We start from the raw sequence: 23,276 nt of genomic DNA, 5'->3' as shown, positions 1-23,276 counted from the left end.
AGGATTTTTCAGTTGTGTTTTTGTACCTCTGCCTTTGTGTTCTTGTTTCAGGTCTCACACAACAGGATGAAGCTCCCGTTGGGGGAGGAACTGTGGCTACTGTAGGCTAATCTACTGTGTACAAGATGGGGGGTCCCAAAGCAAGAGAGGAAGCACAGCACTGTGTTACTGGGATTGCATTAGAGGAATTAAAGGGGACAGAGAGTGATTAGGGGGCTAATGGTTTCTTAAGCTCACTTGGTGAATTTGTGCTGGAGTCTGGTTTTATCCTAAATTCAATTAATGTGACTCTTATGGGATCTGACCCCAAATGTCAAAAATTCCCATTACTTCTGAAAGCTTTGGATGACGCAAAAATTACAGACTGGGATGAAAAATGGCTTATGAGCTGTCAAAGGAGGAAGAAAATAAACATAATTAGAAAAATTTGAGGAACTTTACAATTACTTTCTTAGTCATAAGTCTCCTAAAAGGCATTAAACCAGACTACAGTACAGTGGGGGATGCAGAGTATATAGAAAACTTTGACATACATGTAATCAACTCAGTAAACTAGATGTATATTCAGATCCTATCCACATCATTCCATTTGTGCTGTTGATCTGGCAAAGGGAGTCTGAAGACCCCTCTGCAGCATGAAGCAATCTCACACAGCTTCTAAGTACTCAGAAATGAGTTTAAAACGTACCTTTCACAGACATTTCCAGGCTTATGAAAAGCAAATGCAGCATGTGCATGGCCAAGATGTGATCTGAGTAAATGGAGGAACTTTTTGCAAAATTATCTCCCCAAGGAAGCATTAGGGTAGATTATTTTAAGCAAGTATGTAGTCCTTGTATGATAAGTAATCTACATTGAAAAGGCACGAAACAGACTATTTACCTCTCTTGGATTTGAAGCTTTTGAAGCTCATCAGCCACTCCACAAGGCAGCAGCTCCTTGGGCAAACTGCAGTGTTGCGCCCACCTTGCTGCTGTGTTCAAGTCACAGTGACTGATTAGCAACTGTATCAGGTGCCCTTGAAGCCATCGATTCTCTCCAACTGTGCTCTGAAACAGGAATCAAGGGTGAAGGAAGTCTGTCAGTGCAATTTCCATCAGGCTGTTTCTACTCCCTCTCAGGAGACAGCATCCTCCAGGGGTCCTGGACAACTGCAGAGGAACAAGAATCCCCCCACTGCAGGAGTGATTTTGTTCAAACTCAGTGAGGGCTGCACTCCTCTGACAAGAGAAGCCCACACTTTACCTGAGAGCTCATCAGGGTACTTGGATCCCCTTGACAGCACAGCTATTCGTTTAGGGAATACCAGTTTGTAGGTATAGCACAGAGAAACCAGGGTAAACCAGTACCATTTAGCCTGACTGACTAGCACATTATTTGCTCAGATACTGATTATATTAAGCAAAATCAGAACCAGTGACTGACCAGACAGTAAAGTTTTTTGGGCTTGTCAGGCAGGTAATTGTGGAAGTAGTAGGAGTTTGGATTGTTTTAATCCCATTTTGTGCCTGTACATAGCACTGAAGTGATGCTGTGACTTAAAATCCTGGAAGAGGCAATGGGATGGCTTAGTCTCTCTCCAGGTAAGTCACCAGCATAAGATCTCCTCCAGCCTTGGCAGTATTTGCATGGGAAATTAGGACTGCCAGTCACACACGGGTTACAGGTAAGACACATCAGCAAAGCTTTCCTGAGCGACAGACTTTGGTGTTCACAGCAAGGATAAGGCTCACTCATATGCCTACAGCCCATATGCCCCTGTGGAAACAGGGCTACCAGGTCCCTCCTCCAGCAACATGCAGCAGCGCATGGTGGACAGACACCCCGTGCAGCCAGCACGGTGGATGGGGTCCAGGGTGTGAGCGGTGTCGCCCCGCACTGGAAATAGGTTGTGTGAAATGTGCTCTGAAAGTCTCACTTGATCCCCACTGATCATAAGAGGAACCCGGAGAAGTCACGCCAGCTGTGAAGAATTAGGGTTCGGTGCAAGAAATTCCTCCCTTTGCATCTGTTCAAGGCCTCTGTGGACCACTGGGTTATGGCTTCAGCCATACAGACAAACACAATGATCTCCAGCATTGCTGCAGGAGCCTGCGTTACAGGCACCTGCAAGCAGGGAGGGCAGTTTAGGACATTCCCCATGCCCAGCTGTTTTTTGGCAGAAGCCCACTGCAGAGCCCACGGGCACAAGAACAAACTCTGGCTGCCTGTGGTTTAGGCCCAAACACTTAGCTGTGAGCCAGGGTGGCTGGAGCATGGCACTCTGCCCACCCTGGCGTGAGAGAGCGCGGCTATCGGCAAGGGGCAGGGCCGACAAAGAGGGCCCATAATAGTCCCTGTTGCAACAGCTGGATTCACCAAAGCTCTTTTGTCTTGTTCACCCTCTTGGCGGACACAGCCGTAAGAGGAAATACAAACACAGTGACACCGACAGTCACGACAGCGACATGGGGGTGGGAATAACCCTCTTGCCAACCCACCTGCGCTTGCAAATATCCCACAGCCGCTGCAGCCAGAACAGCACAGCAGCTCCCTCCTCTTGCCACACTGATTTACCCATGGATCTGCCTTAGAAGTTAATGTTGTCAAGAAAACTTAATTGCTAAAACAAGTTGAAACTCTATACGGTGGATCAGGATCTGTAGGTGATGGCTATATTCTGCTGGCACTAGCAGCAAGTATTTTTCAGCATAGGGAAATGCTGAGATATACACTTAAAAGTCCATCCTTGCCCTCCGCACATGCCACTGCCCTACCTCTCTCCTCCAGTGCCCACCCAGCAGCGCTGGAGCCTGCTCCCAGGGACTGCAGGCACCTTGCTCTTCCCCACTGCGTGTACAAACACAGCCCGGCTGGGTGGTACTGGGGCCATGGGGCCTCATTCCTCGCATTCCTTCGGTAACTAAAAGGTGAGAAGTTGTCTTCAAAGCAGACACCCTGCACAGAGATCAGGAAACAAACCTGTTGATGGCCCCAAGCTAAAAGGGAAGGAAAAAAGAAAGCAAAAAAAAAGGAAAAAAAAAAAAAAAAAAAAAAGTGACCCAGCCCATAGAGGTGCAGGAGGGGGTAGAGGTTTGGAAGAAAAGGCAAAAAGCCACAGAGAAATCTGGCATCCCAGGTAGCGCACAGGAGAAGCCAGCCTGCTCATAAAAACCGCTGCCTCAGCACTAAGTCTGCACCCCTGTGACCTTGCCAAATGCCAGACCACATTTCTTCTCAGGCGTATGTGGAGGAATATTTTTACTACGGCTTCTAAGAGGTTGGTGGCACAGCCAGGAGCCAGTGTCAGCGGGACAGGCGTCCAACAGCTAACTGGGGGCTCAGTTACGGGGAGAAGCAGGAGAGGGAGCTGAGGGAAGGGGCAGAGCAGGCAAGGACAAGCTATCATGTTAACACTTCTTGCCCTCTACATCTCCCGGCCATGCCATTCCTGATACTTTGTGCAGCTCTCCATTCTCTGCCTCATGCAACTGAGCTCAGCCAAGCACCTAACATGTGAAGAGGGTTTGAGTAACTCCTCCTGCTGCGTTTGCCAAGCCAATTCTCAGAGTCCTTCCCAAAAAGAACATATTTTCTTATTAACATCACACAGCAATTCCCTCTTCTAGCTTCCCCTGTGTCCATCCTATTGTCTTTTTGCCTTTTTTCTAGAACACAAAGTCTTTGGGGTTGGATCTCTCTTCAGTTCACCCAGTCAATTCTTAATAAATCTTATTATGTCAGCTTTATTTCTGGAAATAATGAGGTGCAGATTTATTTTTTTTCTTATAATGATAACAGATTTAGTCTTTCAACCACAAAAACAACTATGGAAAGAAGGTTAATCTCTCCAGAGATATTACATCTTGCATTCTGACAGAAAATAGCTTTGTTTATTTTTTACTGAAAAAAACCCCAACATTGCTATAAAGGGGAAAGGCTTCCACCGCAACAGCTTTGCAAGAAGCAAGAATGTGGAAACTTTGGCCCCAGAAGATGTGGGCACAGATGCATAGACAAATGTTTCACTAGAGATGACATTTCATGTATTTAGTTTTCAGTAAATGAACGCTTTTCAAGAGGAAACTGGCACAGTTGTTCTGATCAACATTAGCAAGACCTTCAAAAGTAGGAAAAGATTATATATACTATGGGGCTTGTTTACATCCCTCTCTGAATTCTAGACATATCATGCATTCTTTAATCCATAGGTGCACACAAAAACTCCTGACACCATCAATAACCTATGATTAAAGCTTTCCAAAATGACTACTGCAGATTACCTACCCGTAAATCCTGTTCCTACCCAGCCGAATGCTTTACAAAGCTCACAATAACCAGTGCAGGGCAAGCTTAGGAATGTCCTGATCTTAACCCATAACATCAGCAATTCCTCCATTGTTATCAATAATTTTGGATCCAAACACCCAATACCTTCCGTTGAAGTCACCCTAGACAACCCTAGGTTACTTCATCTGTATGTGTTGCATTTGTGTCTGATAAATTCTCTCCTTTCCCTCATTATCTTTTACTGGAGAGAGAAGTTATTCACACCAGTGACAGTGGCTATTTGCAGAGTCAGATTTTAATTTAACTTTTGAATGTCTTGGCCAATTTCCCTGTTTTCAAGTGCTTCCAGAATCAACAAAAAAACTCCTGTTAGTATAGAGAAAATGTCAAGTAGAATATTTGAAAGCCAGCAACTTTAAAAAGGGAAAAAGAAACCTGAACTTTGAAAGGACAACACCACTGTAAGCAGCGAGGAACACCAACCACATTTCTAAATTCACTGTGGTGCTGTAGGTACAGTGCAGACGCTTTTGTTCAAAGATTCCCTGGAACATTCCTTGGAACAAAGAATTCCTACTGGCTTAAGTTTCATCGTTACTTTATTTCAATTGTGCTCGAGATTCCCGTTTTGAAGGTACCACCATTTCTACTATATGGTGAGATGCTGCAGTAGTATGTCATCATTAGTATGGCGCTGAAGGTAAGTCCTTTATGCATGAGATTAGAGCTGGGACCCTCCGTGCTAGCTCAGACCAGGGTCACAGCCTGTTCCGTGAGAGAAGGGTGATCCTGGCTTCAGGATATCCTGCACAGATGGCATAAAGGATGCCAACTTTACCCAGACTCACTTCTGACCAGGGTTTCTTATGAAAGCAGCAGGCCACTCACCCATGGCGAATGCACAAAGGCAGAAGCATGAGAAAGCTGTGCTTTCTCACCACTGGAGCTGTTCTCTCACTCACAGGCACTGGCTACTCAGATGCACTAATTTATGAACTGAAGAAGAACAAAATAGCCTCCATTCATATTCCAGAAGACTGACTTTCAGATAGCAATCAGTGCGTCATTGACAGAGCCACACTTCAGTGTTCTGGAGGCCATTACCACATCAATGGCAGGGAAGTGGTCTTTCTTCTCTCTTTCAACAAAGCTTTGGCAATGTGGCTCCCTGGAGCATGTTCACACTACCTAGCTTCAGCTTTGTGAATCAGGAGATTCAGCTTCCCAGTCGTCAGATGCAATCAACTCTTCCAAAAGGCAATTCAGAAGAGTCTAACTTACGATATCATTTGAACAGATCAAGGCACAGGCAACTCTTAAAGCCAACTTGACGCTGTACTGGGGCTCCTCATAAGGAGCTTATTGTTCCTGGGCAACCTGAATGAAGCTGCTAGTTTCTGATGAGCAGCTAGGACAATGTTGTGTGACAAGATGCATCTGGCTCCATTTTTCTCTCTGCAGCACACACCATCTTGCCAACGCTATTTCTCATTCCGAAGTCCAGACTCCACTACCAAATGGCAGCCAGAAGAAAACAACATGTAAATAGTCTGTTAAAATTCACCCATCTGCCTGCAAAGCCAGCTGCGTTTTAGCCAGCAGGTTGACAGAAGTGATTAACTCCCCTCTGTTCTGCACTTGTGAGACCACATCTGGACACAGTGCCTAGTTTTGGCACCCCATTGTAAAAGAGATGCTGAAAAATAGGAGAGATTTCAGTAAAGAGCCACTGAGATGGTTAGCGGGTTGGAGCACTTGATGTAGAAAGTGAGTCTGAGGGGGCTGAGCTTGTTCACCCTAGGGAAAGACAAGATGGGGGATATGAGGGAATATAATTACTCTCTTTGGTTTTATCATGGGAGATCATAAAGAAGATGGAGTCAGAGCCTTCCAGAAATTCCAGCCAGGCCTAAATGGAAACAAAAGGTGGCAGTGAGAGTGGCTAACACTGCAACAGGTCCAGAGGGGCTGTGGAACCGGGCAGGGCCCTGAAACACCTTGCTTAAGTTGGCCCTGCTTTGAGCAGGAGGGCAGAGAAGAGACCTCCACAAGCTCCTTCAAACTGAAATCAGCCTCCGATTCTGCGATTAGCACTGCCATGCATTCTCCAGCACTGAGACTCGTCTCCATACAGACAGGCGGCTTCTTGCAGCAACTGCTGCTTTCAAGTTCCAAGTACCTCCCGGGCGAAGAACACCCAAGATCTCATCTACCCAGAATACAGGATGGTCCTGATCATGCTCAACAATACTACACAGAGATCCAAATACATTTCGTGCATTGGGATTCCCTCCAAATTTCTGTCAGGCAGTCCCTGAGGGAAGTCATTCATCTTCACCAGATGAAGTCATCATGTCTCCAAAATCTGCCTGTACTGCCACAGATGAGAGAAGGTATACAGCAGAGGTAAAGAACGAACTCTGCTTTCAAAGTCAGATCTAAAGGGAGTATTTTCAAAAAATATTAAGCAAGAGGCTAAGACTTTTTTTAAACACGCATCGGACATCCTTCATACAACCTTCACCCAATGCACAGAGCCACAAAACAGATAAAGTGTCTGCTGGCAATGGCTCCACTTCACAGGGCACATGACACTTCCCACTCCAGAGATGAAAGGCTCTGCACACAACATTTTACTTCAGTGAATCTCACACGATCGTTACCAGATTTCACTTCAGTAGCTGACCAGAACACAGATATCAATGTTTCTTGAGAAGGCACAAGCCCAGACAGAAATGGAGGTTTAACAGAGAAGGTGTAACTCTACAACATTGCTGCTAACTGCCCAAGCGAACTGTCAGAATCACAACCCCCAGACGCTTCAGGCCAAGGGAGGATTTAGCAGAGAGGGCAGCACCCATGCCGAATCACCTTACCCACCAGCATACAAATGCAGCCACTTAAATGCTGTCCTGAAAAATTGGCTTTTACTGCCTGATTAGCCGCTGCTGCTGGGCCTGCAGCACAGCATTGGTGAAGGGACCCTGCCCCTCCGCTCCTACCACTGCGGATTTCAGACAAATCTCGCAGGAGAGAAGGCAGCCAGCGCCACTTGTCTTTGGGGTCACAGATGAGTTCATGGTCTTGTTTAGCAGTGTAGGTGTAGCCTTACGCTTTGGGGAATTTCCCAGTGGGACGATCAGAAATTTTATTTTTATTTGAACCCACAATTAACTAATTTTACTCAACTACATCCCACAACAACTCCAGGCATGCTGATACACAAAATCACGGTGCATTCACCTGCAATTCTTGTTCTCCCCTCCACTACATGTTCAGAGAATGTAACAGATGTATGTCTTTAATGAGCTACAGAGTCAGGCTAACCCTATTAAAACAGCCTTTGTTTGGAGAAATAATTTTTATGCCATCCATAAAAAACCCCAAAATACAATTCCTTAACAAAGAGACTAAGATAACTTTACCCTAACTTTCTTTTCAAGATATAATTTCTTTTTCCTTCGCTTCAGTGTGAAGTCTGTCCTGAGGGCCTGTGCTTCTCCCTGAAATCCCTTCCTCACAATCGCAGCAGCTTCATCTTTTGAATTCTAACCTGATCCTGGTCCCAGAGTTGCTGGATATTATTCATCCCAGGGACCAGCGAAGGACCAAGGACTTGTTCTGAATACATAAGCCACACAGTTTTGATATGCTTCCAGATTTCTCATACCTCTTGGTCCCACGATGGCAGACTGGAGATATTTTCTGGGAGCATTCCAGCACTTGGCAAGACTGAAGATGAATGAGGATGAGGAAATTGGCCAAACTCTTTCAGAGCACAAAGTGGTATATTACTTACCACAGTAGATGCTTTGTCTAAGTCCAATAACACAGTGCATTGAAGACAAACTGGCAACCCTTATCTTTCCAGTTTATTTTGAAGTAGCATTTATCTATCTGCCTTTTGTCATTATGTCACACACACACACAAGAACAAAGTATCACTGCGGCAAATGGCAAAGTGTGCTCTCCCGTTTAAGAAAGTGAGGGCTCCCATCATACACTGCACATTAGGTGACCTGCCCTGCTACCGAGGTTTGCTGAGCCTGGTCCTTACATGACCCAACATAATTTCTCTGGTCTCTCCAGCCTAAGGTTTATACAATTGCCAAGCACCTTCACAATACTTCACAAAACTTCTACAAAAACCCCTACACCACTACATACTCTATTTTAGTTTGTAACTTGAAGCATGGAAGCCCATATGAAGTAAATATGACTTTCTGCTAAGCTATGAGGCTGCCTGAAAGATTACTATCAGACATGATTATTCCAAAATCCAACTTAGCAGAAGTGTACGCCATCCACTTGTACTACAAGATCTGCCTGCAGGAACTCCACTCCAGCTACAAAAGCACAGCAAGGGACTGCAGTGACAGCCGCATGCTGCCAGAGCCTGACACCATTGCGGGGACAGGAACAAGAGAGCTAAAGCGCTGCTTCACTACAGGACTGCGAGAGCTGCAGATGTGTAAAGAGGAAGAGCCTGCAGGAATGAACCCACTGTCACTGTGCCTCCACTTGCTGCTCTTAAATGAACTCACAGGACTACACTCCATCAGTTTGTCAGGAGGTACAAGAGCTGAAGCCACCATGTCACCTTCCCATTCATTTTGGATGGCCCTAATATTAACTCTAATGAGCTAAACCAGTATACCAATTAACCCAACCAATCACTCAATTGAATGTTCCCATACCCAGTCACATAGATAATGAGAATTCATAAACTCCATCTTCCTTTCTAAAAAGACATTTATTCCCCGGCAGGGCAGGAGGATTTACTGCTTGGGTCCAGCCTGTGTCAGCTCCACACAGCCAGTGCAGACTTTTCAGGAGGAAGGATGCGCAGAAGAAACCTCTCTCTTGTTCTCTCCCTGCTCCATTCTCCCTGCTTAGGTCACATTCCAAGTTACGATGCTGAGCAACAAAGCAGAAATCTCCTGTTACTTGGTTCTGGCTCCAGATTATTTTAACAGCTTTCCACAGGGGTCTTCCTATACTAAGATGCATTGTTACTCTGCTCACACTTACTCCTGATGTATGGCAATTCCACTCAGTCCCCTCAGCACTTTTCTTGTGGAAATAGCTGCATGAAAAATTGGTCATCAAAGAGCTCCAGGTTCTCACCTGTATCACTACCTTAATTAAAAGGCCTGAAAGCTCTGAAGTGGAATTAACTTAAAATCTCCTGTGTTCACTGCCAAAGAACAGGAGCAGCAAGCTAATTTCTTTGCTTTCTTTTAAACTCGGCCCTAAGCTTCACTGACATCAGGCATCTTAGATCTCTTCTTTCTGCTGCTTCATGTCTAAGCAGGTTTATGGGAGCTCATGACCAGCCTTTGAAAGCCCTTCTCCAGGCCATGCTGGAACTCCCCACCAACGCTCACCATGGGCTATATCTCATTCCTCTTCCTGAGCCTCACTGTGCCTCGTATGCATACTTAGCACTCTCCCTGGCTTCACGCTGCTTATGGATCTATTCCAGCCCAGGCTTGCTTCAGAATAGTTAGGAACTTGGTTTTAGGTTCTTTTCTCTCTAAGAACATGCTAACGTGGCATTCCCAGCAGGGGACATTTTTCTATTTAGCAAAGTCTTCAAAGTGAATAAGCAGAAATCTTGATGATGGAAACACTTGTTCAGGAGCACTAACTCTTCCCATCATTAGTCTATGAAAAATAGATGCCCACAGGAAAAACATGGGTTACCACTTATTTCTATTTTACCGTGCACAAACCTCATCTGGCTCATAGCCAAAGCAATAATACATATCTTCACAGGATCTTTACCAAAAGCAGAGCTTGGCAGTAGATTTTTCTCTCCTTTAATCTCTTTCGGTACATTTAAACTCCTGGCGTTTTTTGTTCTGAAGGAGAAATGCTTGAGAGGGTTGACTGAATGAACTCTGAAATTCACACCCTAACGAATTGGACTGATTTCCTAAATCCATAATTACAACATTCCTCAGAGATATGCATTCTTTCAGAGCGAACAAGGGAAGATTAGTTTCCTGTTTCTTCCCATTTACATGACTTCTCTGACAAGAGGAACTTTTTTTTTGTTTCTAAACAATCCTCTGTTTATGTGGTTCTCTTCTTGGCAGGGAACTGGTGAACTAATCTCGCCTAAAAGTATAATACAGCCAAACTATCAATTGCAAATAGCCTGACTATCTTTGTGCAAGGCAGCTGATTTGCACAGGCCTTTAGAATCCAATATCTGTCTGAAGAAGCACTCAGACAGGTACCAATTGATTACAGCGTTTTCAAATAATCTGGAATGATTATTGAATGACCGGATAGTTTTACTGCTGGCTGGATAAGAACGCAAGAGTGGATCTGTGCATATGTGTGAATATGTACAACAAAGCTTAAGACTTTAGTAAAACTGGGCAAATGTAGCCTTCTAGATCTGCACATCCCCAAGCACGTAGAAACTACCACAGGGCAAGAGCACCTCGTGCCGAGAGCTGCCAATAAGAGTTGTCTCCCACTTGCAAACAGAATACGTGCAGAGCTCTCATTTTTTTCAAAAAAATGAGTGAATCCATCCTCTCTTGTGTTAACACAGGAAGCAGGAAAGCTCCATGTCCCATCCTCCTCTTTGCCTTTCCCTGTTTTTGCTGGAGAGGCCAACGTCAGTGCTCTTGATAGGGTTCCCTTTGTCTTGGAGCAAAAGGAACACAAGGATTGGCTTGTTTTCAGTGACCCTGTCCCCATTTTTACTTTGTGGTATACAATCCTACAGCTGATGCAGTCTGGAGTCAGTAACAGGTATCCTGGAAACTATTACATTAGACTCCTGATGTAGCTTTTAAGGACCTTGCATGTTCCACATGTTTCTATAAGGTTTTGGATGACAGTCCTTCCTATATTGTTTCCTACTCCTAGGGTGTTTCTCCTGTTTGGCTGAATTAAACACACCACCAGGGCACATCAGTTGAGTCTAACGGCTTGCTGATGCTCTTAACTCTTTAATCTAATACTGACCTCTCAACCTACAGCCATAAGCCAATTAGCCTCTTTTTTATACCATACCAAATCTCTTTCTGATTAAGTTGTGCTTTTGAATGAATACATGCTAGTGACAGAAATGTAATTATACTGCTTAGCAGCAGCTAGCCCTGTCTGGTTGCAGCAGGTTTAAGGTCAGAAAGCATCTCTAACATACCAAAACAATTTAAAGTAGATTTTTTTTTTCCCAGTGTGTTCTCTCCAGTTTCCTTTTTTCGCTCTCCAGTACTTAATATGTCTGCACATAAAGCCTATTTGGCTACAGCTTTTAAAAGTGAGGTCCTGAGCTTTCAAAGGAATTACTTGCCAATACCTCACTGAAGCAGAAGACAGACACGCAGCTCCCACAAACTCCTGCTGAATCCCCAGAGCTTGGCTCTGTAGATCCACACTTCAGTAAACGTGAGCTGATTTTCCAAAGTTATTGAGCAAACACATCTTCCATCACCCCAGAGAAATTCTTGGCTGTTTTTTTAAAATGCTTTAGACATTCTTCACATAGTATGGGAAAACAGCGGCAATTTTTCTTAGCTTCTTTGTACCTACTGTAAAATTCCACCAGAATTCATTAGTATGTTTGTGCTTAACCACAATTTATTTACCTATAAATGGCTGGATTTGTTATAAATAAAACTACCATAATTATCATTAGGCACACGAGTACTCCAGATCTTACAGAAAATAATCCTCTCTAAGCTATGCAGGAGGTACATGGAAGTATTTACATTTAATTGCATAAATCATCCTTTGATAGACTTTTCTTTAGCTAGTAAGGCATGAAACACACTGCATGTTTGGCTTTTCCCATGTATTTCTCCCACAACAGCTGTGGGTTTGTTAAATGAGAAGTTCCCATTTCTCTTAGACCAACAGTGCTAACTTCATTAGCACAGATGCATATTTTACTGCTCTCTATCCAGAAAGCAGAACGTAACTGAAGAATTATGTTATGCTTTTCCTGAGACAGTCACAGATGTGCCTGTTTTCTGCATCAGCCCTATCAGTAAGTCCTTCTGCTTTGCAACTCTGATGTTATTTCAGCTATCAATAAATATATGACACCGTTTACAAACTTAACTGAAAAATAGAAGGAAACCTATACTTTGCCTGCTACTTTTACTATCCAGTTTTTCCATGGTTTAATGTTCCCATAGGTACAATATGCTTTTACATCACACTGTGGCTGTACATTCTCCCCAGAGACCTCCAACAAGAATAGTAAATCTAAAGAAAAAGGCATGGGGCAAAAGCAGAGGGATTGCCAAAACAAACCCAGAACCATTGAGTTTCTGGTCAGTCCCTGAATAGGGGACAAAATGCAGGAAGAGGAATGAAAGGAGCAATGGGAGCAACAAGTGGACACTGGGGGAAGAAAGACTGCCAGTTCTCAGCTGATATAAAGCAATTCCCTCAATTCTGGCTTCACAAGGCAGATACCAGATCTTAAACCTGTCACTGGTCCAGGTTTAAATACCATCTATTTTGGAAAAGGGAAATGGAAAAGAAAAAAACCCAACGAACTTTTCTTTAAAAGGCAGCTGTTAGGAAGCTGCTTAAAGTTGTGGAAAGACAAGTGCAATTCTTTTGCAGATAAATTAACAGGCAAACTGCAGGCAAAATAAAGACAAGGAGTAGCTCCTGCATATTTATATACACACCTATACTCAGAGCTACCTGGGCTCAAGTGGGACAGCTCCTCAGCTCAAGCACCCTGTTGCAGCAACACTAGAAGAACCATGAAAATTTATTTCAGCTGATGATACCTCCCTGACACTTTTAAGGCCAGAAGGAACAAAAACAATCACCCACTGGTTCTAATTTCCTGCTAAAAAAGAGGCCATAAATACTAGCAAGGGACTCCACGCAACGGCTGGTTAAACTAGTTTTGGTTTCTACCTTCCAGGAAAACAGCCAGTCTAGATTTGACATCTGAGTGATGAAATCCATTATATCCCTGAATAAACATTCACTCAAACACAGAGTGAAAGATAATTTGACACACAGACTTATACCGAAAGACATGTCATTTATTAATCACCTCCTGAATATCATTCCCATTTGCATTGCACAGATTGCTTAATTCCCTACAGATATTAAGTTCCTTACACTATAGCGATGTTGCTGTACTCAAAACAATCTTGAGTCAATTTAAGTTTGCCTAAACTCAGGAGTCCTCGGGAAAGACACTAGATGTGGGTATTTGCAAAGTGGCCTTTTTGCCCTCTTGTCGTTACTAAAGATTCCCCAGAGCAGGATTACTGGCCAGGTGTTCTGGCCACAAAAACTTTAAAAAAATAATTGCATTCTGCCTTTTAAAATCCCCTTAAAAATAACCTCCTTGAGCATAACAGCAATTACTTTTTATTCCAGAGGTAGTTACATTTTAATTGAGGTCAAAATGGTCCTGTACAAAAAGAGTGCATTAGGATCTTGGCATCAGTCATTGAGGATGTTTGCCAATTAAAAATTAATTGGTTAAATAAATAAGATTACATCAACTCCTTGCTGTAGTGTAAGATAATTTACACCTACTAAGGACAGGAATTATCAACGTTTTTCAAATATATTGCATGTAAAGGAGGGCACTTTGCTTTTAAGCCTTCTGTTTGGTCAGATTTCTGAATATATTACCTGCAAAATAGCACATCAACCCTAGAATATTAGTGGAGCTGGGGTTATACATTTGCTACGAATTACTAGCATCTCACCCCGGTCACCCAGAGAATGAGCTGGCATAGCGTTTGATTTTCATGGTCAGAAATTTTAAAATAAGTAAGTTATCTCATTGTCACAGCTGGAGAAGGAGAGATTAGCTGCAGCCTTCCCTCAGCACTGAACATGGTGAACAGCTGGCTCATCTGCTTCATTCTCAGGCAAGACCAGAGCAGACCGATTTGCTGCAAAACAGGGGCTTGAAAAAATAGTAAGGGCCACTTTTCTAGGTGTAGTGTCCTGGTACCCTTCTCTCAAGTCACACACGACAAAATGAAGGATAGAGTGGTTCCAGCTGCTGGCTGGAAAAAGGACTGGTGGATGAGCCACAGCTCCCCATCAGTGCTCCAAGTGCAAGTAACATCTTTTCAACTACCAGCGCTTTTCCCGAGCATTAGTTTTGGAAGGAGTTTCAGATTTTTACATTTGAGAAACCAAGGGACAGTTTTCCCTGTGCTAACACTAGCGCAGAAAGTTTTTTGATTTAGAAACAAAAAGCCCTTTGGCTCAAGGTCAGTAAAAGTGAAAGGACTATTTCTACCACTTCATTGTCCCAGACACCTTGCAAAGCAGGTGATTATTAACACTGACAGTTCTAAATAAACAAATTGATTTTTAACCCTGCCCCACACCGATTCTAGTTATTGCCCCAAACAAAAAGCTATGCTGCTGTGAACCGTCACCTTTTTCTGCTCCATGGGAGAAGGAATTTCATAGCAGGAAGTCCAAATAAACACACATATACTTCTTGGACCGAAATACCCCGAGATAACATTTTAAGCTGTACCAACTGGTTAGCTCTGCTGCAGTCAAACTGTTCCCTACAAAAATACTCTGGACATTAGAATCATCGAGCCAGTACCTTCTGGGCTTTAACTGTGCAGAAATACCCATAATATCCTGGCATTTTCCCTGCACAAGTACGCCAGCCTTTCCTCGTCAAGCTGAGACTGTCTCCTGTGGGTGGCATCAGGGCCTCAGAGCATCCCAGGCAGCTCTCCCTGCAGAGAGAATGGACCAGACCTGAAGGGGTGTGGGTGACTCCACACAAAACGGGTGCTTTGGCACTAATCAACCAAGCTGAGTCTAAAAGAATGCAATTGCAAGATCACCCCCAAAACATCAGTGAGAACACTGCACACTAAAAGCAGTACAGCAACATACCAGACACTCTTATTCCTGAGCCCTCTGTTAAACCAGGAGAATTTCAGGTCATGAAAACGCAGATGTCTAGTCCTACGTGAGATGTCCTCAGGCTCCAGTTGCCACCTGAGAAGGGAGTGCTCCCTGGTAGGTCCCATGTCATATTGCCAACCTCATGCAAGTATGTCAGATACTATCTGACATCTACAACACTGGCAAAGGTGACATCTGCAATCAGAGTTGCTTCCCTACTATGCTCCTCATAGATGTTATTGTTCTATGTGTGTTCACTTTTTGAAAGCTTGGCAGATGATTGAAAAATGCCTTCCATGCTTCCTAGTCTTAAAGTAATTTTGTCCTGCAAAATTTCCAGGGAAACAGCAGCATTCAATAAGCCCCTCTTGCTGCTGGCCAAGTGCTCTCTGCAGTCATTGGCAGGACGACCCTCCCTGAACACATCTGATCAGCGTCATGTCTCGGCTGTTCTGTGGTTGCTCTACCCAATTCTACCGTCTTTATGCAACTGATTAAAGCTATGAAAAATATGAAGCATGCAAAAATGGAAGCAGAAGGGCACATAGCAAAGCAGACAATTGGCTCACGCCCCACCTCTTTTTTTCCTGCCTATCTACCATCAACATCCTACACACCTTCCCCGCTGCTTGTGAAGACAAGCACTCTCCTCTGTGTTTCCATGCAGCTCAGAATCAGTTAGGCAAGCTAATGAATAGCAATGCAGCTGGCACTGTGCAAGAAGAGTACTCTTCCCCTCCCTCTGCCCTCCAGGTATCACTGCTTGGAGAAGAGGATATAAAACGGTAGCTTATTCTTGGGCTAACCAGGCTTGCCAACAGGCAGTTGTGATGAGGGCAGTTTCCCTAGGGTATGAAGACATTTTGATCCCTTTGCTTTCCCTCCTGCCTCCTCTGCCTACCTACGGCTGCCATCCCTACCTGCACAGCCACAGCCTGGACAGCAGATCAGCAGCTCGGGTGCTGGCAGGCGAAGGGGGCAAAACCAGTTTGCTACGGGGCTGGAAACAGGTTCTGTTGGCCCCACAATTAATTATCAAATTTCTGCCTTTTGTAGGAGCAGTCAGGATCACACCTTCAATTCATCTCACAGGGCAGGAACAGGAAAATTCTGTACTCTACTGCTCAGGGAGGACAAAAAGGAATATCAGCCCAGAAACGTCTATCGCCCGCCGTACCTAATGTGACATGGCCAGCACCACTGAATAAGGAGAGATGCCACTTCCACCAGGGCTCTTGACATCTATATAATCTATATAATTTAAGTCTTTTGTTACAGCTGCAGCACAGAATTAAACAAAAATGGGCTTTAAACCCATGAAGACTTTCAACCTATTTGGACTTAAAATTGAAAAAAAATTATCCAAAAATTCTGACTGAGAGTTTGCCATTGTGATGTCTTTTGGGAGTTTTGGTTCCCGGTTCCCCAGGTGGCCCCGAGGTTACACTGCCTCCCGTCCTCTGCCTCCTACCCAGTGCAATGTGTCTTTAATACTGCATTGCCAGGCAGAGCTTGGGAGATACAAATTGACTGTGAGCCTAAAATAAACATATGAATGGGACATACAACACAAACAACAACTCTTCAGCTCCACCAGAAGCCTAATGGATTTCTTTGGTCAAAACATGACAGGTCCTAGGTGAAGCTCTGAGTGGAAAGTTGAACCTTTCCCTCATGTAAAGCTCAATCTTTAAAAAACAATGAAGTCCCAGTCAACTTTAGTTTTTGCACTGAAAAATCAACACTTGCTCAGAGATTCCTCCTTCGTAACTTGTCTTTTGTTCAGTGCAGCTGTGCTGCCAGCAGCGTGAAGCAGAAGCCTACCTGCACATGCAATTAATTCGGTTTCCTCCAGATGCATTGGTACTGATTCTGACTGCTTTAAAGTGATGCCAGAGACAGTAATCTCTGATAGCACTGAGAGTCAGGACTGATAACAGGCAAGTTTAAGCACTGCTCATGTGATAATTACATAGTTGTCAGAAATATATAAGCTGGCAGCACACAGCAAATACAAAGTTTGGAATACTTTGGGAAAGCAAAGACAACCTTCTGCCATAGTCCATCGAGCAGCTGAGCTCTGTGTAGTTCTCTAGAGACCTGTCGTACCAGGCACCAAACAAGCCCTTTTCAGAGAACATCTATTTCCAGGCCTCCTGTCTCAGCAAGTGATTGACACAATCTGCAATCGTGTATGTTAACTGGGAGGTTTTCCCCACTATCCACCTTCAACAGACACCTCTTCTCGGTATACACCAAAGTACATCCCGAAGCCATGACGAAGATGTCTGCTACAGTTTCATGGCTAATCCCATCTCAGGTCTTGATCCAGCAAATCACCAGCTCCTGTGTAGCCCTTCAAGCTTCTGAGAATCAAAGGGAACCCTGAAAAGTTCTTTCGCTGGATAAGATCACCGAGATCAAGAGGCAAGACCCCTTCCTTTCCTCACAGAGTCTGGCCTCTCACATGGATATGATAAACTAAACACAGAAGTTGAATATTCACCACTGAAAACACTTAGTAGGTTTAACAGTTGCCACAAGCACTGCTGAGCATTTTATCAATGAACTCTGTCTTAAAAAATAGATCCTCACGCCTTTTGTTCTGTTTCCTTCTGACCCATGAAAGAGAGAAGTATCTCGTGTTTAAATTTCAGTCATCTTGCTGGTGTGTACAGACAGTGCCTAAGATCTCAAACACATGAGATCATTAGTCATCAGACTGGCCTGTTATCACTCAGAGGCCCACAATGACCATTCAAATGAATTTTCAAAGGCAAGCTCTAGCCGATGGTCAGAAATGCTTAATGGCTGCAGAATTAAAACTGAGAGGAGTTACAGAAAAGGAGCCAACACTCATTATGAGGTTACAATTCTGCAGGGACATCACAGACACATAAATAATCACTAATGGTCTGTCACCATGCAATATCTTGATATATCATTGTCACATATGTATTTCTTGTAGTATCAGGCCAAAACACAGTTGCCTGAACTCTCCTGTTTATACACCAAGAAAAAAAACCACCTACTACTCTTCTTCCTGTGTTATTAAAATTACTTGTGTCCTCCAGCACAAGTCACCGTATCTAGCAGTCACCTGATAAATCTGTTGAAAATGATCAGTGAAGCATGCAGAGGGAATCTAAATTTTGTCCCATTTTACTCAACACACCTTGCTGCCTGAAGTGAACTCCTTTCTGCCCTCCTTATAATGAATCAACAGAAATACTTGTAACATTCAATTACAAATAAGTGCACAGAAGTAAAAGAATGTAGTCCATAATCTTCTCTAAAGGCTCCATCTAAACTAGAGCATTTTTAAAGATGTAACAGGAAATAAAATATAAATTTTCTTCCTTGCTCTTCCCTGCATGTACAATTTTGTTATATGAAGTTACGAGAAAGTACAAAAATCATAATAGTAGGACTACAATATCCAGAGCTGGATTTTATGAACATCTTAAAATAATCTCCAAGCAAATAACCCTGAGAAAACGGGAGAAGGAAATCCATACTCACCTGAACGTGATCTATCCAATTCTCCTGAGTCATGGTTTTCTGTAAAGACAAAATCACTTCTGAGCCATCTTAGAAAAGGGAGAATGCTACACACAGCAAGCTGAAATTTAACACACCGTCTTACACACTGGCATCAACTGTGATTGAGGAATGCAATCTGGAGCACAGGGAAACCTCTGCTTCTCATATGTCACCAGCCAGGGCATGGCAGAAAAACACGTTACTCAGACAACTGTTACACTACAGCACATAAGACAAAAAAAAAAAAACCAAACATGCAATCAAAGTAGACAGGCAACGGCCAGCGCTTACCCAGCAGTAGCCCAAACTCTTCTTATTACCTGGAGCTGGTTCTGGGCTCATTTGCAGAAATGCCGAAAACTAATCTCCTTAACAGCACACTCTGCAAAGTGCAGCAGCACTTCTGAATGCCTCAAAGCTCACAAGGTGCTCTTGCAATGACAGAGACATTCTGAGCAAAGCTGAAACAGGCCATGGTATGGTGGAATGCATGGATCATCGCTGCTGCCGTCACCTCAGGTTTGCACTATGTCCATAGGCTGTTCACCTCAACAGCTAGCCCCGTGGAGAGCCATCCCCATAGGCTCCAGTAAAGAAAGTGATCTCAGGGATCTTCTGCAAGGCTGAGCCTTCAGAATATAAAAATATAAACTTTTCTCAACAGCCAAGTCACAAAAAATGCTCTGGAATCATGAGGTCTGGGAAAGGAAACTGATAAGTTAATATCCCCATTCCAATGCAGTTCAGAGCCAACCTTGGGGAGAAACTCAGGATGGGACCTACTCTCCACTCTGCCAAGAACACAGGCTGCATGAGACTGATCAGCCACCGAGGGCTGAGCCTCACCCCCACTTCTGGCAGAGGTAACAATGATTACTAGTGCCACTTTTATGGAAAGGTACAAAAGCAAACAGGAGTAAGAGCCTCAAAGAAAACATCTTTGAGATATACAAGCATGTAATTTAAATACTAGTGAGATAAAGGAGCCATTTAACCAGACCTCATACACAGCTGAGAATGGTAAACAGAGAACACTGAAGAGCTCTCAGAAGAAGGGACTGTGTCCAGAAACAGCTGCCAAATGTACCTTAATGGAAGTAACTGGCCAGCTTGGATACTTTAAATCAAGCAAATACTCCAAAACAAAGGAAATGGAAGGCCAGAGAGAGCAGAACACCAGAACAAGAATCCATTCTACTCTGCTAAATAAATACACCTGGATAAATGCTTTCTACTCTTGCACTGCGGATAACCATGCTCTCTAGAATGATGTCATCCAACACTAAAGCTTTCAGATGCAGGATGTTGAAATGCTCAGTCCTCCCCAGGTCTTCTGTCAGTGGCTCTGGAAGGCAGCGAAGACAGACCAGTCTTCACTGATGGATCAGGAGGTCTTGGAAGCGAAACTGGCTGTGCCAGAATGGTGTCAACAGATCACCACCACTCAACCCCATCTCTGAGTTCAAACTACTGGGGGATGGGGGATCAGAAAAAACACAGGCATCTGCCTTCTGTCAGAACATCAAATGCATCCTCTTCTGAACAAAAGAATGGACACTTCTGGGGAAGGTGTCTCATTTCCTGAAAACTGGCTCTCTGAAGACTGGATCAATAGTACTATAAGAACACCTGAAGAACCTTCTGGCCTCTATCAAAACTCTGTTAAAAAGCCTCTTGTGTCTACAAGGAGAAAGTCTTCTACAAACTGAAGTTGAAACACCCCTCCAGTTTAGCAAATGCAGCTTGATAGTCCAAAATTCAAGAAATGGAATTGCTACAATATTCAGTCTCCTGTGCTCCTTGTCCTTCACAGTCCAGTCAGTGCAATTGTTGCCCTTCACAGTCACACCTGGATACAACAAGTGCAAGCTGTTTCTGTTTTTTCCAGAACAGGCAGAACAAACACTTAATCTCAGCTGGTAGCCTGTCTCCAGGCACAGGATAAAGACGAATGCCAGACCATGAAGAGAAGCACCAGAACTCCCTGTTAACAAGAGAAATGTGCTCCCCAACGCAGTGTGCTCAAGAGCACCCAAAGTGCAGTGACTTGGCTCAGCGCAGTCATGACAGGTGAGGAGAAACCATAGTCAACTAATTCTGCAGACAGTCAACCTCCAGGCTGCCTCCTAGAAACCTGCTCCTTGGAAATAATTAATGGCATCATCTTATTTCTACAAGCCCTCAGTGCCAGGACAAACATCACTGCATTCAGAAAGAGAATCTGGAGGCTGAACAAAAGTAAAGTTAGTTCAAAGAGTCAAAGAGTAGTTCAGGGGCTGAGAGTACTACCATTTTGCTCAGCAGCAACAAGCCTGTTAGCTCAAAAAACCTTCTGTGGCAGGTTTGGGCCATGCCTATCACCAGCCAGGCCACAAGTCCCACAGCAAAGTGCCTACAAAGAACCCAGCAATACAGAATGCCTAGAATCTGGTGTTCTTAAAAAACCCCAAAACCAACAAACAACATACAAGCCTCCAGAAACAGCCTTTAGCCAGTATGCTCCTGCTTATTTGAGACAGCTGAAACTGAACATATGGAGAACATACCCTGACCTACCTACATGTGTCTCACAACACTGCTAAGGATGCAGAGGTGAACAAGCATCCAGCTCTGAGCAATCATGATACCCAGCCATTAGAATACGAATGGACACACAAACTATTCACTCACAGAAAAAACAGGTCCAATGGCAAACCCAATGCATTTCTATACAATATTAATCACAACAAAAACTTGCTCATGTACTACCAATACATTTCAATCATATCAACTATGTTATTCAAAATGCAAAATAAACGAAAAGCCTCATTCACACCCATGCCACACAATACAGAAACATACCTCAACAAATCTCTTGTAAAAGAGGTAATTCAGAGTTCTCAAGTGCCGCTGATTTATTACATTAGGGCAGACAGCTAAAAGAAGGAAAAAGACATTTAAGTATACAACATAGCTGAGCTTACTTGAAGTTTTACTGTCTAGACATTACATTTTTCCTTCCCTAATTTCAAACTCGGCATGTGGAAGGCAGGATGCTGTCACACTTGGAACAATGACGGACAGACACACACATTGTCAGCTTATTTAAACTATAAACTGTTATTTACACTTTCAACCACGATTAACAATGCTAATTCTCGGTTCTGATATCTCTGGTTCTACACCCTTGAATGATAAGATCCACTTGCTGGTTCCATATGCTTCACAGTGAATGACTTCATACGTTTAGTTAGGTAGCATCCTCATACAGGCACCACCTCTAGTCTCGAGAGGCTGCATTGGTTTTGATTTAATTGGAACCTGTGCTGTTAATTCATTGAAGCAGTTTTGAACATGTTACTCAGGATGTAAACTTGTGGCTAAAGTTTATCCGATAAAATATATATCCATGAAAGAGAATCCATATCCACACAAAGAGGGAGGTGACTATTGTTTTGCTGAGCTAGCAAGCAACAGTTGTTATTATTTTTATTACTGTCATCTTCATTAGATATGCCTCATTACAACTGCAAAAAACAAGATCTTCACATAGCACTTTGTTTTGAAATCCACTGCAAAGAGAGATAAATGCAGAAGATAAAATACATTACCTGGGATTAGCATACGTATCTGTCAGTTCTTGCTAGATACTGGTATGTGTATACAGGGAAAGATTTAACCAAAGCCTTCACTGGGGTTTCAGTGGCTAAAACCATCTCACCGGTAGCCAGAAGGAGCAGGACCAGCAACCAGAAATGGCAACAGAAAACAGTAAAGTGAAAATTCTCTGCAGCCTCCCTTGAATCAGTGTACACCAGGAGAAATTAGCGTTACTGACTCAAAGGGCCTCAGAGTTTAGCCCACACATGGCACGCCTGAGCATTAAAAACTGAGAGAAGGAAGAAAGACCTCTGAATACCAGACCCTGGAATCAGAGGGATATGAATGGATGTACCACTGGTTACTTGCAGCTTCTCAAAGTCTCTTGAAGCATCGCTTCATAACTTGAACATTTCCATCTCAAATAGAAATGTTTGAAGCTGTTATTTTTAAGTTAATCTTCCACAGCGTGACAACATATCATTGCCCTCAAAGGTTCTGTGGAAATTACTGTAATTATCACACAGGATATTATCCCAATAAATATGGTGATCTTTCCTCCAGATATTATCCCAATATCTGTGGGAAAAGATCACCGGCTCATGGAAAGCAACACTCTTTAAGAAGATAAAATCAACATAAAAATCAATAATGTCACCACCTGACTTAAAGATTTCAAAGCACTTCAGAAAGAAACACAACATGACTGCTGTAGGTCATCAAGAAGATCCACTGAACATTTTTTTCCTTGAGCTTCTACAGGAAATATCCCAAGCACAAGACTTGACAGAACTGAGGGATTTTAAGTGCCCAGCTATCTGTGCGGAAAGTAGGACAGAGGAACACAGATGGACTGGAACAATTTCTATTCTGATGGAGCAAAGAAACTGAGTTTGAATCTAGTTTTCTAATTTATTACAATAAACAAAGGACTAATTGAAAATGCAGGGATGAAAGGTAACTTGGTAATAGAGACAATGAACTGA

The 23,276-nt window shown here is 43.4% G+C and overlaps 1 protein-coding gene across 4 annotated transcripts in view; it reads right to left on the bottom strand.

Moving 5' to 3' along the window:
- Positions 1–23,276, bottom strand: part of EXD3 (exonuclease 3'-5' domain containing 3) — a 290,827-nt gene that overhangs the window by 151,108 nt on the left and 116,443 nt on the right. For all 4 annotated transcript variants that reach the window (XM_037400486.1, XM_037400487.1, XM_037400484.1 and 1 more), the window contains exons 10-12: positions 21,553–21,626; positions 18,691–18,729; positions 883–1,049 (exon numbers count right to left, since the gene is read on the bottom strand). In XM_037400486.1, coding sequence (XP_037256383.1) covers positions 883–1,049; positions 18,691–18,729; positions 21,553–21,626 — 280 coding nt within the window. The remainder of the gene's footprint in view (positions 1–882; positions 1,050–18,690; positions 18,730–21,552; positions 21,627–23,276) is intronic.

The sequence above is a fragment of the Falco rusticolus genome, chromosome 9 (assembly GCF_015220075.1).
Source record: "Falco rusticolus isolate bFalRus1 chromosome 9, bFalRus1.pri, whole genome shotgun sequence".
Taxonomy (NCBI): domain Eukaryota; kingdom Metazoa; phylum Chordata; class Aves; order Falconiformes; family Falconidae; genus Falco; species Falco rusticolus.
Note: the sequence above shows the minus strand (reverse complement) of the source record. Positions and strands in the feature narration are given on the sequence as shown.